General features: G+C 35.6%; 1 protein-coding gene across 6 annotated transcripts in view; it reads left to right on the forward strand.

The window, feature by feature from the left end:
* smoc1 (SPARC related modular calcium binding 1) overlaps positions 1-5,345 on the forward strand; it is a 93,655-nt gene extending 88,310 nt beyond the window's left edge. For 5 of the 6 annotated variants that reach the window (XM_049463652.1, XM_049463651.1, XM_049463654.1 and 2 more), the window contains one exon: positions 947-5,345. In XM_049463652.1, the coding sequence (XP_049319609.1) occupies positions 947-963 (17 nt within the window). In that variant the 3' untranslated portion in view covers positions 964-5,345. The remainder of the gene's footprint in view (positions 1-946) is intronic. The other variant, XM_049463653.1, reaches the window with a different exon arrangement.
* Positions 5,346-16,215: the final 10,870 nt, after the last annotated feature.

The raw sequence follows: 16,215 nt of genomic DNA on the forward strand, positions 1-16,215 counted from the left end.
ACTTTTTTTTAAAAAGAAATTGACATAGCCTTTTAAGTTTTACCATTTAATAGAATGATGATTATTATATTATGTTTTTTATGCCTTTGACTCGATTCTGATACAGAAATATAGATTGCATGTATATTTTTCGATTATGCTAAAATCCTGTGTGCTAAAAAAACATATTTTTTTAAATTTTTTAATCTTTAATTTTTAATTTTTAATCTATCCCAAATCCAAACCTGAAAACACTAAAAAAAGAAATTGGCATAGCTTTTCACGTTAGCAACCTATATTATACTATAAACAATATAGGTAAATGAACACGATTCTTAACATAATTGTGAGCCAAGGAATTCAGTAGAATTGTTATTTTCATGTTTCTAACACACTATAACTCAATTCTAAAATTAATTTTAAGAATACATGTACAGTGCCCTCCAAAAGTATTGAACGTCTGAATGCTCAGTTTCAGATTTGGGTTTTGTCTGTGCAGACTGTGCATTTTGAGAGCTTTTGCACAATAAGAAAGTCGTCACTGGTGTACTAAGTAACTGATGTTAAACAGGTATATCGAGGAAAACCACAGCAGCAAAAAAAAGGGTTTTGCTCATTATCCCAAACATACCAGCTCATCTGTGAAACTTGGTGGAGGTAGTGTCTTGGCTTGGGCTTGCATGGCTTTTTCTGGAACGGGTTCAGTAGTTTCAGTAGTTCATTGGGCACTGTATATGTATTTGATTGCTCAATTTATAATTCTGTGCCATTTTTATTGATCCAGTCTCAACAGCAGCTTAATGCAGTTTAATAACGAAAATCAGAACAAATCGAATGATGGTGAGCTCTGGAATGCCGGTGTCTTGTCACGCAATGAGTGTGTTAGCGCACGTGTTAGCCGGCCATTGATGTGATGAACATACTCTCAACATAAACTCATCTCCTCACTCCCCCTGTCTGTTCCCAGTAGGTCGTCTGGTGTGAGGATAGAAGCTTCCAGAAGATGAGCCAGGAGCAAGAGGGCACAGAGGGAAGGCATCTGCTCGGGACTTGAACAGAAAAAAAAAGAAAGAGAGAATTTTGGAGCAAAAGAGAAAAAAAAAAGGAAAAAAGAGGTTCCTAAAGAAAACGCTGAAATGATAAGATGGAGCCAAAATATTTGCACTTTCTCCTCACATTGATAGATATTTTTTTTCTCTGTCTCTAATTGTGTTGTAAACATTTGATGAGAACACATTTTATGATGTCTGACAAATTGTTAAACTGTGTGAGTCGATGAAACTTCGCATAAGATGACGGCACTCGTACATGTGACTGACTACCTGCTTCAAAACACACCACGTCTTTTTTTTTATTATTATCATGTGTATTACAGAGAACATTTACTCACAGCAAGTTCTAGTCAGTATTATACAGTCAGTGCAGAATTACAGACCATTCACATCAATTAGACACTAATAATCCCTGTTAAATTCTGTCCAAAAATATATATATATATATATATTAGGGTTCAGGAGTTGCTTCTTAGTAATAGATCCATATGGCCAGTTTATTGTATGATCTCTTTTTTTTTAGTTTCACAGCATTTTGGTAGCACTACTAGTAGAACAGTGTTGTATCAGCACTCGTTAAGCATAGTTTGCCTGAAATGTGCCTCATATCTACATCTAACCTTTTTATTTTTTTTTTTTTCTTAACAGTTTAACGGTTGCAGATTTAAACACAGTAGTATATGGTGGTTTTGTTCCTCAGTGTAACAAAAGATCGTCGGTTAGCTTTAAGCTGTTTTGTAGGCTTTTTCATGCATACATTTTCATTTGTGTGCTATTTTATCAGTTTTGATATATGTTTTATGGATTAGCGATGCACCGAAATCAACATTTTTGGCCGAATACAAATGAAACATTTGGTTAAAGGCTGAATACCAAATACAGATCATTATGTTTTTTATTAAATTTTTTATATAGAATTTCATTACCTTATTTTTCGCACTATAAGGCGCTCTGGATTATAAAGTGCACTATGAACGTCTATAATCTATTTTTATACACAAGATTATGAAGCCGGATTATAAGTGACACTAGTAAGGAACAGGGCCGTCGCCATGTTTTCCTTCAAATTCAGCAGGTCTCGCCAGGTGGTGATGGGTGGGTGGAAGAGGGTGGATAACTTTCTCTCAAAGTCAAACAAGCGCTGCATATTAATCTACACAGATTTCTTTCCTAAAAACTAAAAACTTATTTAGATGAGTAAAACACTTAAGTTTATTTACAGTTTATCCCACATGACTTGTTTTAACAAGGTAAACACGCAGGCTACAGTCCGATACTCACCCCTGAAGAGCTAAAGAGTGAAAAAGCTAGTGCTTAGCTTGGTTAGCGGCTAATGCTAATGCTGCTTCAGCAGTGCTAGCCAGGGTTAGCAGCAGGCTACAGTCTGAAAATACTCACCTCTGAATGGCGAAAAAGCTAGCTAGCAATTAGTGCTTTTAGCAGCTAATGCTTATACTGATCCAGCAGTGCTAGCTGGGGTTACGGCGAAAGAGCCAACGCTTAGCGCAGTTAGCGGCTAATGCTAATATAGCTTCAGCCTTAGACTCCTGTATAAAGCTGTGCTTTACTGCTCCTTAGAACCGGACTGGTAAAATCCATACATAAGGCACACCAGATTATAGTCACACTGGCGATTTTTGGGAAAATTTGGGAAAAGGATTTTAAGTGCATCTTATAGTGCGGAAAATACGGTAAATGTGCCACTTTTTTCACCATTACATAAATTCAGTTGCCTAAATGTATTTTTGTTGTTTTACAATTACAAAACTACAGTTTAAAAATCTATATTTTTAGACTGAACATTTTTAACATCCCAGAAGAACAAATACTAATAAAGCACAAAATAATTGAAAAAATAAAATAAAGTAAAATAGTCATTTTTTGGTGCATCCTTACTTAAGATATTTTTACAGAGTAACACATCACATTGCATCCTTTTATTCTTTAGTGAGATATAGGCACAGTAAACTCTGCAGTCTGTTTGTTGGTCTGTTGATACGTTGATACACTGTGATGAATACACATACAATCACTAATCACTACTCAGCTCCTATAGAACCAAAAGTAACGCTGGTAAGAGGAAGTCATCAGTGCATTCAGAAATAGAGTTAAACCGTGAATGTCTATGAAGAAAATGAAGTAATAAAATAGAGCTACAGTGCTTTTGCGTAGACTGGTGTGTGCTGTGTGGACTGTAGTAAACTCAGCAGGGGTTCCTATTGTTGTCAGTGAATTTGCCAGTGGGGATCTATACACAGAGTAGAGTTCTAAACTCAGATTAATGTGTTTTTTTGTTGTTTTGTTTTGTTTTTCCCCACAGTCAGACTCTTTAAATCGTCACTGTCATGCTAAAACCTTAGCTGTGTCCAAAACTGTGCCACTTTCACTAGTCCCTATTATATGTGCAAGTCCAGAAAACCCACTATAAATAGCATTATTATAAGTAGAGTGATATTGTAAAAAAAAAAAAAACTCAAATGTGATTTTTAATTCTAACATAACAACTTCAGTTTGTTTCTTAAACATAAAGAACACAGCTGCTGTTTTGTAAAAAAAAGTTTTTGTCGGAAGCAAATGTCTGTCAGATGTAAAGATGTCTTCTACCGTATTTTTTGGACTATAAGGCACTTTAGATTATAATGTGCATTAAGCGACACTAATGAGGATGCCTACATCGAAGTGAGCAAGGGTGTCGCCATGTTTTCCTTCTAATGGGGAAGCTGTGGGAAGAGCCTAAATAAAACAAAAATGTGATTCTTAAAAAAAAATAATATATATATTTTTTTCAAAGTCAAACGAGTGCTAGATATTAATCTACACAGATTTCTCTCCTGACAACCACATATTTGAGTGAGTAAATCACTTCTGTTTATTTACAGTAAGCTTAGTTGTCCAATATTTTGTCTAAGGGTGAGTTTTCAGCGAAGTTTCTCCAGCACTATAAGGCTGGGTGCAGCAGCATTAGCATTAGCTGCTAAGCGCAGTGCTAGTGGGATGTAAATGCCGCCTAATAGTGCTAGACTAAGGAACTCTAAGGCAATGTTAGCTAGCAGTTCATCCCACTTAACTTGGTTTATCACGGCAAACACGCAGACTACAGTCCAATATACTTACCTCTGAACGGCGAAAGAGCTAGCGCTGCGGTTAGCGGCTAATACTAATGCTGCTGGACCCAGCCTTAGTACTGGAGAAACTTCGCTAAAAACTCACTCATATGGCTATAAAAATCGCTTTACTGCTTCTTAATACATGAGTGATAGAATTCATACATAAGGTGCACCCAATTATAATGCACACTGTTGATTTCTGGGACAATTAGATGATTTTAAGTGCCACTTATAGTCCTAAAAATAAGGTATATATCCAAAAATGTACAATCTTAGTTACCCAATTTTGAAAATCTAAATAAAACATTAGTTCAATTGATGCAATTAATTGGATTAAACATCCAGTACTACTTATAGGGTACAGAATTCCAAAAATAATATATATGGTAATATATATTATCATAATATATGTGAGATTGTTTCACTACATCAAAAGTATGGCCCAAAGCAGTGCACTATATAGTGAATATGGTATCATTTTGGACACACTGTAGCTATTGTATCTCCATTTCCATATATTTCTTTACATTTTATCAATATTTCATAATGAATGGACCAGTAGAATTTTACATTCTTACCCTGACTTCTATTAAAAGATTTGGAGACACAAGGTTTGGTTTGTTGCATGACAGCACGGCTATGTTTAGGCCCCTAAATCAGTACTAGAGTGCATAAATAAATAATAAATAATTATAAATAAATACATAATAAATAAAGGAATCAAGATAGCAGTGATCCCAGACCCCAGAGATATACAGAGATAAATCTCCCAACAGTGATGTGATTATCTTTCTAATTTAAGAAAGATGATGTTTGTTGTTGTAATGTTTGAGTGTGTGTGTGTGTGTTTCTGTGTGTGTGTGTGTGTGTGTGTGTGTGTTTATTGTTGGTTTCTGTGTGTGTGTACTTGTTTGTTTATGGACTTATCTTTAGATGCCATTGCTTTGGCTCGTGTAAGAAGAAGAAAAAGAAGAAGAAAAAAATTGAACATTCAAGTTGTAAATATGTATCATATGTGCTTTTGGTCTTTCCTTTTTACGTCATCTGTCCTGCAGCAATCTTCGGCCATTTCTAAACACATCGTCAACATCATTTAGAAACGTCATTTGAGTAAACTGTGTAAGTAAAATATTTTGCTCTTGTCATAAATTTGTTTGAAAGTCTGCTCATCACATTTAAATGACTGAAAATACACATTTTAATGTAACGTCTCATCTCTGAGTCTGTTTATTTCTAACTGTTTCTGGACATTTTCATTTTTTAATTTGGGTCATCTGTAATTCCCTGCAGAATGCATGCAATATTTCTCATTGTGTCCCATCAATTTGCTGCTTAATCTTTTATATTATTAATTTTATTTTAGTGTGCATCACTCTGAGGATCTGAAAAAAAATAATAGTTACTCTACATTAAGATGACCTAGGCTATAAGAAGTTTTGCAACACAGTGGCTAAAACCATACAGTAGTTAAACAGGACAGATTCCACTTAAAACAGGCCTTACAAGTGTTGACGTATAGACATATGAGTACTGCCAGCATTGCTGCAGAGGTTTAAGGAGTGGGAGGGGGTAAGCTTGCCAATACTCGGACCATACGCCACACACTGTATCACATTGTTCTGCATTGCTGTCATCCCAGAAGTAGGCCTCTTCTAAGGATGATGCACAAGACAGCCTGCAAACAGACAAACGAGCAGACTAAGGACCAGTGATGTCAGTAACGTGTTACTTAGTAACGCGTTACTCTAATCTGACCCTTTTTTTCAGTAACGAGTAATCTAACGCGTTACTATTTCCAATCCAGTAATCAGATTAAAGTTACTTATTTAAGTCACTGTGCGTTACTCTCTCTCTCTCTCTCCACCTCATCTCCTCCACACACACACACACACACACCGCTCCCTTACCCATTCCCCCTCCGCTCTTCCCCAATCACACGCGTCTCGCTTTCTCCCCTGTCTCTCTCTCTCGCGCTCGGTGTGTCTTTAGTTTCCGCCCGTTTTCGTTTTCCGCCAGTTCTCGGCGCCCTATCTCTTTATTAAAGCGGTTTTTTTGCGGCCGCGTCCCAATTCACTAGCCAGGGCAGCGGTCTGCCACAAATTTGATTGGCAGAGGAGAGCGTTTAAAGATTTTACACCACACGTGATTGGAAGTTCACTGCGCGTATACCGTAAAGACAAGAAAAGTTCCGGTGTTTTAAATGAACACTGTCAGAATTAAATCCTTCTCAGTAGTTGGGTCCGGTATGGGTCCGTATTGGACAACGTCTGGGTCCGGACCCGGACCGCAGTCTGCATACATGTGATCCCTGGTCTAGACCATATACACGGTTCTGTTTTATAAAACCACTCCTTGCTGCCCTGCAGAGAACAACAAGTTCAATGTTCAGTTTTACAGTTTTAAATATGTCAGGTCAAGAAAGACTTTCTTTATTTTATATATTTTTTATAAAAACAAGTATGTTTAGTAAAATCAAGAAAGACCATATTTTATTTTTTATAAAAAAATGTATTTATGTTAATTCTTTTATTTTTATAAAAAAAAAACGTATTTTTTTAGGAAATAGTTCAACTTAACAGAGATAAATTGTTGCTGTTAAAATGCATTTTCCAATAAAGGGAGTATTGGCAAAACTGGTTATAATCTTAATGTTAAGGCGGCGGGAGGTGGTGTCTGCAGCTGCTGAAAGTAACTAATAAAGTAACTTGTAAAGTAACTTAGTTACTTTTAAAATCAAGTAATCCATAAAGTAACTAAGTTACTTTTTAAAGGAGTAATCAGTAATCAGTAATCGGATTACTTTTTCAAAGTAACTATACCATCACTGCTAAGGACATAGATTACTGGAACCATGTCCTGTGGCCTGATGAGACCAAGATAAACTTTTTGGTTCAGATGGTGTCAAACGTGTGACTGCAACCAGGTTAAAAAGTACAAAGAGAAGTGTGCCTTGCTCGGAAACCGGGCTGCAGGGCAGTATTTCCACATGATATTGAAATCAAACACACCTCCAAGATGACTACTGCCTTCCTTAAAAAACTAGGGGTACACTTTGGACACAATTGGGCCATTTTCACTTAGATGTACTCACTTTTTTTTGCCAGTGGTTTTAGACATGAATGGCTGTCTGATTATTTATGAGTTATTTTGAGGGTACATCAAATTTGCACTGTTGTACAAGTGGTATTATTGCACACTGTGAGAGGAAATGGAAACAAAACACTAGTGAACACCGATAAAGTGCTCAAATGATGAGAAACAAGAGTTTCATTAAATAATAAATGTGTTTTAGACTTTAGTCTTTGTTTGTGTGACTATCCTGATAGTGTATTCTTAAAATGTCATTTATGTAGATAGATAGATAGATAGATAGATAGATAGATAGATAGATAGATAGATAGATAGATAGATAGATAGATAGATAGATAGATAGATAGATAGATAGATAGATACTTTATTTATCCCGAAGGAAATTTAGGCATCAGGCAGCAACAACACAATACAATAAGAAACATATTCAAACATAAATTAAAACACAGACGAATAGAAAAAAAATATAAGGCTATCAAAAACTTACTATACAAGGTAAAGATATATATCTGTAAACAGAGCAGTGCAGTAGATGTTGCTAATGGTCATTAAATAATTAAATAATAACAGAGCAAAGTGCCATGTGCAATGACATTGATTATGAAAGTGACTGGTGTGACATAGAAATATAAAATAAATATGCATCTGTAACAAATATAGTTCTAAAAAGAGATTGTGAATATGTGAATGCCCAATCATGAGTAAAGTGTACTTGAATGTAAGTGAGGTTGGGGAAGTGTTAGTGTAAATAATTAAGGGGTTGTGGTTATGTTTCAGTCGATTTCACACTGAGATACAGTATAATCACACATGCAGGATGATCTATTAGGCTTTATTCACGGTACTGTATGGAACTGTTGGTGGGGTGAACTCTCCGAAGAGGCCTGCACCCCTGTCCACAGCTGCCCTCCATTTTCTCCATCCCCCACCTGGAGCTGTAGGTCCGTGCCCCCTGAAGTGCTTCCAGACCGCAGCTGAGCAACCATCACACTCCAAACGTTTGAATCCTTTGAGTCAGAATGGCTGCAATCACAGCTAATCAAGCTATCAGGCCCAACACATAGAGATTACTGTCCAACTGCAGAGAGAGAGAATGCATAACTGATTCATATCAGACCACCTTTCCAACACATTCAGACTGAAGGACATTTAGCAAGGCCCAGATTTATAATGATAACGTCATTTTATTTACAATCTGTTTTGTAGTTCCTGACACACAATATTTTTGCATCGTCAAAACAACAACTTTTACTGGGACTTAAAGTTAAAAAAGATAAAGCAGCAGTTAAGAAGATTTTTTTTTTATTTTAAATTGAAGGTAGTAGTGTTTTTGGGTAAGGAAAGGCCTAATGTTGTTGTAATAAATGGCGCCAGTGTGCCCTTCTTCTATCATTCCTGCAAAGCTCTGGAAAAAAAAATAAGAGACCCTTTGAAAAATGATGAGTTTCTTTGATTTTATCAAATTGAAACCCCTGGAATATAATCAAGAGGAAGATGGATGATCACAAGCCATCAAACCAAGCTGAACTGCTTGAATTTCTGCACCAGGAGTGCATCACTGGTATGTTATCCAAAAGCAGTGTGTAAGACTGGTGGAGGAGACCATGCCAAAATGCATGAAAACTGTAATTAAATGCTCTAAATGACAATATTTTTATTTGGAATTTGGGAGAAATGTTGTCTGTAGTTTATAGAATAAAACAACAATGTTCATTTTAATCAAACATAAACCTATAAATATAATTTTTTTTTCAGATCTGTATATCCATTTTTAAAACAGGGAAGGTTCTGGTAGGTTCCAAGTCCTTTTTTCTGGCTTCAACAGCTTTTGCTGATTACCTGAAGAACCATATGGTGCTGATACAAGCACTACTGCAAACACAGAGATATCAAAACAGCAAACTCTATCTTCACCTGCTCATCCACCCATCATTTCAGGAAAAAAAAAAACACAGAATTAGAACTAAAGAGAACTGGCCAAATTAAACTGAGCACAACAAAGCATCATTTACTAATATCACCAGATTCATTTACTCTAAAAAGAGACTGCCCAAAATGAACACTTTAAAAGTACTGTTAGCATGCTTGGTGCAATTACAAATTCTTACAAAACTTTCACTTTTATGTAAAATGATTTTATTCAAACTATTTTTAAGCATTTTTGTTGGTTTAATTATGACAAACCTGCACCTGAGTTATCAGATATTTTTTTTTAACAACCGTCTTTTATATTCAGGTATGTTTGCATACACATGCAGACTGAGAAAAATCAAAAGGAATCAGAGTAAGTGTATACATGCACTGAGATAAAATCCAGCTCTGTTTATCAGATTTCCAAAACAGATTTCTAGACCTTAATCTGTTCAAAGAAATCAGACTATGCTGATTACATGACCACTTGAAAAATAAAAAAAACAGCTTGACACTGATTGAATTATTGAGCTCATATAATGAACATCTGTTGATTTATTGAAAAAATGTAAAACAAAACAAATTGGGGATGCCAGGTTCTTAAATGCAGAGGTGGAAAGAGTACTTAAAATTGTAATTAAGTAAAAGTACCTTTACTTAGCTAAAATTCTACTCAAGTAAAAGTAAAAGTACCCATCTAAAAATCTACTCGAGTAAAAGTAAAAAAGTACTCAATTTAAAATTTACTTTGAGTAAAAGTTACTTAGTTACTTTTATTTTTTTTATGTACAAAAAATAAAGTACAAATCATAAATGAAATAATTATTAAATTAAATAATTTGTACGTTTTAGGCTATATTTGTTCAGACCACCCCATAAAAAATTTTCAAGAACAAGTGGTATAGGTTTCTATTGTCCATTTTTTTTCTTTACTGTTAAAATAGTTAAAAGGTTTGGTCATATAGGTGACTATAAACTGAATTTTTATCGTTTTAAAGATCATTATATTTTTTTTACTTGCCATTGCTCTGCTTTAACTGCTATTTACACGTTTTTTTTTTTACATTTAAGCAGATGTTTAATGTTCCTAATTAAAACTTAAGGATTTATCATTAAAAACATGAAATCATACAAAAAATACTGTTTCGGCGCATGCACAGTGCTGTAAAGAAGCAGATATCTATGGGTAGCATAACTTGACAGAACACCTGTTCCCCCGAGCACAGCTAATTCACATAGCATCTCTCCCGCTAACCGTAATAAACACTACATGGAAAAGTTCAGCTGTGCTGCCATGGAGAACAAAACTCAATTTTTTTTATTCAGAATTTTTTTTCCCAGCATTTCATTTTATTACTCAGTAATGGAGAGTTTTCAAAGTAGTGAAGTAAATTACTTGTGTCAAAATGAACTTGAGTAAAAGTAAATTTACCTATTTTAAAAACTACTTTAAAAATTACAAATTACTCATAAAATCTACTCAATTACAGTAATGTGAGTAAATGTAATTAATTACTTTCCACCTCTGCTTTAATGCCAAATTGCATTTAATAGTATGGGTACCTTAAATTCTCTAGTATTCTTTATGAAAAGCAATACTATTTTACCTTGTTATTTTTTTTTATACTTCATATAATATGTTACATAAACCTGTGAGAAACTAGACTTGTTTAATCAAATTTTGGTTTGAACAGTAGATTAAAAACTAGACACTTATGCAGGACCAACAGATCCAGAGACTTACTGATGGTCTTGCACAAACCAGAAGGTCCATTGCTGTCAATAAAGAACGTTAAGAACAAGAGGTCACAATAGAGCTCTTAGAGAAACGCCTGAGTGAGGGATGCTGGATTGCATCTGCAGATGAAGGTGGTGGTGGTGGTGGTGGTGGTGGTGGTGGTGTCAGAGGTAAGCTTTGGGGTGTTGATGTCTGGGGTGGGCCGAAAAGAGAGATGGGTGGGTGGGTAGATGAAGAAAAAAAGAAGGAGCTTACAGGCAGCTGCAGTACATCTGTCTTGCACTGACACATGTGGCATTTGACTTCCAGTGTGAAGTTCAAAAGAGTTTTATAATGACGCAGCTGCTTAGAGATGTGAGAGTGTGTGTGGGTGTGGGTGTGTGTGCGCGCAAGAGTTGTAGGAGCAGCGTATGAGTAGCTAGGTAGAAGGGTTATTTATTTATTTATTTATTTATTTGGCAGCCAATCAGAACAGAGGTCATTTTCATACATCTGTCTGACAGTTCCCGTAACAAAAACAGCCTGTTTTATTGTAAGAGATAAAAAGAGGTCGCAAAGTGGTCACGTAAAATCTGAGTTACGACTGTTTTCGGTACATAAAGACGTACGCTCTAAAACATAAAGCATCAGGCCAACGTTATTTTTTAAATGATGCCAATTTAACACAACCTACTTTTTTTCAAGTATGGTGAATCAGTTTTTCATGCAAAATGTATCTTTTTTATATAATATAAACTTAATAACTGTCAGAAGGAGCAGATTTTTTTTTTTAATTCTTTGTTTAATACTTTACTTTGAACATGCAACATTTCTTAATCAATGGACCAATACAAACTCTCCAAAATTAACCTGAAAAAAAAAAAACTCTTTTTACATTGACTTCCATTGAAAGTTAAAAAGGTTCTATATCTGTCCAGTAAAGTTCATATTTTGGTAATACTTTTTTTTTATTATTATTAGACTGTGATAATATAAAAAAACAAGTTGCCATCAATTATGTGTCATACAACACAATATTTGAAGTATGGTAGCATTGGCGTAGGAACCAGGGGGGATGAAATAGGTGGATTTGTCCCCCCCAAAAATGATACAGCAGAAAAAGCAGAAATTGTTTTAAAATAAACTCTATTTATCTATTCATCTGCACCCCTGCCATGAAAAGCACCACCCTCTGCGTTTCTAATTAAACTTTAGCTACAGCAATTTTCTCTGCTTTTATCAAGAAGACGAGTGTGCTTTTCATGGAGGGAGTACAGATTTAGACCCTATTATGGTACTATGGAATTCTGCACCCCCGCCAGGAAAAGCACCATCTCTCGGCAGAGGCCGCAGGTGATGTTTCCTTATTTTTCTCCTTATTTCTGACGAGTCAGTGTAGCTTAGAACAGTATCTTGGGTATGTCCGTTTTCTAATTAAAGGTAAAGTCAAAGCCAAGAAGATATGGGTGCACACTTTTAAGAGGGGGTGCTTTTTCTGGCGTGGGTGCTGAATTCAGCACAACAGCGGCTTTACACGTGAGGTCAGTGATGAGAGCAATGGATCGCAACAATAACAATATATTGCAATAAATACGGCTTTTGGGTAACGTCTTGTTCTGATAGCAGACTAGGAGGGGTTGGGTTATCTAAAATTTATATTAACAGCTGCCAAAAATGTCTAGGAACGTAAAGCTACATTCTTTTAATAAAAGGACACCATTGTAAGAAGTGTTTTCAGTAGCATTGGCATGCCAATACATAGGCTAGCCAGCCGTGTGCACCCACCAGCCCTGATGGATATTTCAAAGACCCTGAGGCCATTAGAGCTTATTAAAGGGAGTCATAGTTAATAGTTACAACAGGAGGAGGAGGTGGGGGGAGCGGGTGGGTCTGCAGTCTGTGGTGCAGGCCATTTGTGTCTGATGTCCTGCTCGACTGTCTGCAGCAGCACCTGCTCTCCATGCCCAGAGGTCACCTGTCAGGAGGCCAAGGTCCAGGGTCGAAGGTCAAGTCTCAGAAAGGCATGCATGATTGAGAATACAGCTGACCTAATCAGGGCAGGTGTCTGACTCTTTTCTGCCGCTCGTCCTTCACTTCTCTTGCAGTGAGTGGTGCACATGTGTCTTTATGGGGCTTTCTTGGGTTGTACTGGACATCATGTACATGCTCTTGTTTGCATTTAAGTGTCTTAGAATTTCAGTGGTAAATGCACAGCAATGAAGTGCAATGCAGACGAGTAGAGGAGCTGTGGAATTATAATATTCTAATGTGTGTAAACTTTGTTCACAATCACAGAGAGATTTGTTAATTTGTCATATTGTGATTATCACGCCATAGTTTTATATATAATAAAAATAGCATTAAAAAACGTAGGCCTCTGTCACAGAGTATATTCTTAAGCCCGATCCGAGGAACCCGACAAAACCAGAGGAAAGTAGTGGTAAATCTCGAGTTCAGGTGGGGATAAGGTCAGGCTCAAGCAGAGAATCTAATCTGATCTAATCTTTGCACTCTAAAGAAGGAAATCTCATTGGTAAACTCATACTTAAAGCAAGTCTTTATTAAACTCAAACGTATAATTAAGTAATTAAGTTAAAATAAATCTAATTCAGTTTTTTAAGTTTATGATAGTTTTAATAGACAACAGTTTCCAATGTATTAATGATAATAAAATTAAATGTAAATAATGTTAATGAAACAAGCGCACTTAAAATCCTTTAATTTTCCCAAACATCGTCAGTGCGCCTTATAATCCAGTACAACTTATGTATGAATTCTACCGGTCAGGTATTAAGAAGCAGTAAAGACACTCCGCTGAAGTACAGCGATATACAGGTGAGTTTTCAGTGAAGTTTAGTCAGAAATAAGGCTCGGTGCAGCAGCATAAGCAGCGCAGGAAGTGCGTTACTCACCCAAATACACATTTTTCAGGAGAGAAATCTGTGTAGATTGACATCCAGAGCTCACTGGACTTTGAAAGAAAATATTTTTGTACTTGGGTACATGGCGACACTGTTGCCCACTTCTATTATAGACATCTTTATTAGTGTCACTTAATGAGCCTTATGTATGAAAATAGACCAGTAAATAAACTTTCATTGATAGTGCATCTTATAGTCCAAAAAATATGACAAACTAAAGCAGATATGGGTTGTAATTGTTTAGAAACCGCTATCTACTAAATGGTGATAAATATTAACTCACATCTTTATTTGTGCTGCTCTGAGGACGTCGAACATATTACCATCGCATTGTATTATGATATGCACTGGAAATTCTAGCGTATATTGTCTGTACAATACATTTTGTTATGTATTAGGGGTGTTGGATACTGAAGTATATAGTGAATAAAATATACTGTTGAGATTTTGACATTACAAAATAGCTGACACAACATATAGCGCATTATTTCTCTATTAGTGAGTGTTTCCAAAAGCAGCTTTTATATAACTTGTGTTTTTTTAGGTTGGTTCATAAAATACCATCCAATAAGCTTATAGTATCTGTCCATTACAGACAAACTACAGTTCTTACATCACTTCCTGTCCCATCTAGAGCCTAGAAAACATTTTGAATTTTCAGAAAATGAAGAAATGTAGAAAACTGTGAGAAATATCTTGTAGTGACCACTGTGTTTGAAAGGATTGAAAAACAGCCTGAACATCTATAAAAATTATAAGAGCCATAATAAATCACGCTACTTTAATTTTTGATATTTAAACACATAAAAAGACAAACACTTTTGCACTTTTACTCATGTGAAGGTCTAAAAGAAGCACTTCTACTCAGGGTAAATGTACTAAAATTAGCTACATGGTTTGTATGAACATGCTTTGCTTATTTCTTTCACTACTGCTTAATGTATATTAATATATTTTCTCTCTAAAGTCATGCACAAGCAAGTAAAATGATGTATGTGTTTCAAAAGTCCGTTTTTATACAGCGTAAGATTCGGTCTCGGCGCGTCTGTTTTCTATTATATTTTGCATTAGCGCTGATTGTGTTTTGATTGACTCTGAACTCCAGCCTGGCTCCTCTTCTGCCAGTTATAAAAGCCTGGAAAATTTTCCCTCCACTACATTTCTTATTGCTAATTTCAGGAGTAAAACCATTGCTGGCAATTAGGCCAGACTTTCTCGTCCATGCGCTCTACAATCGCTTTACAAGACATTATTAGATCAGCCTCTATCTGGATGCTGGATGTTATTGCAGATGCAGATTCGGTTTTAATAGATTTTTTTTTTTTTTTTTTAATGGTTGATTTATTGTTTTTGTGTTAAAACGCAACAATAAATGCTAGTATATGCATGGTCTATTGGAAGTGCACAAAGAAAATGCTTACCATTTAGTTTTACGTGGGCCAAAAAAGAATAAAAAATTAAATAAATAAATCAATGGTCAATAGCCTGGTAAGAGTGAGCCCCCTGCTGGCACTATGAAAGATGAATAGTAATACTAGTAGTTTAAACTCCTTGAACTTTATTCCCAGAAGGCAATAAATACATGATTTCTCTATATTTTTTATCCGTAATTCTAAATGCAGACATAACAAACACTGCATTTATAACATACTATCAAAATCAAGTTGTTGTTTTTTTTTCTCTAAAATTTTAAATGCTGTGTGTCCTACTCTGTATTATTCATTCTAAGAACAAAGGTAGGCAATGAATCACCTCTGTGTGTGAAGTCAGTTGGGGGAATTTAGGGGATGGAGCTCGGAGGGCAAATACAGGACACTTCAGTTTTATAGTATTAGTAAAGTAAGTCAGCTTTAACTGAAGTGGTTTCTCAGCCCACTTGTGATGTGGTATGAACATAGGAATGCATCTGCAAGCAGGTCCATTACTCCTGCATATTTATCCTCTAGGTTTTATATGTTTGGACTGGCCTTGCGTGAGAACTTTATTTTCTTTATTATTTTTTTTTTCAACATTCACTTCAATTTAACGAGTAAAAAAAAATAACATTCAGTTCAACAGAATATATATTATAGAAGAAAAAACAGGGATTTTGATAGATTTGAATTTCAGTCTTAAAGATAAGCTGAGAAACAGAAGGTTGAGACTGTAATCAGACCAACTGCTTTTACAGCATTGATACCAATTTAAAAACTAAATCAGATCAATTCTGTGAGCAACTCATTCATGTTTGTTTTTCATATTGTGAGCTTAAGACTTTAAATATTTAAAAGGAGCACTAAACCCCCTGATTTTTGCTGACTCCTCTAGCCTCAGCTCAGATTTAAAATAGGATTAAAAAAAACTGGAGGGGTGGTTTGGGAGGGGCACTGGGTGATGTATGGGTTTATTACTGATAGTCTAATCTGCATATTGTGATGTGTCACAGGCACATCATCCAA

The sequence above is a fragment of the Astyanax mexicanus genome, chromosome 14 (genome assembly GCF_023375975.1).
Source record: "Astyanax mexicanus isolate ESR-SI-001 chromosome 14, AstMex3_surface, whole genome shotgun sequence".
Lineage (NCBI taxonomy): Eukaryota > Metazoa > Chordata > Actinopteri > Characiformes > Acestrorhamphidae > Astyanax > Astyanax mexicanus.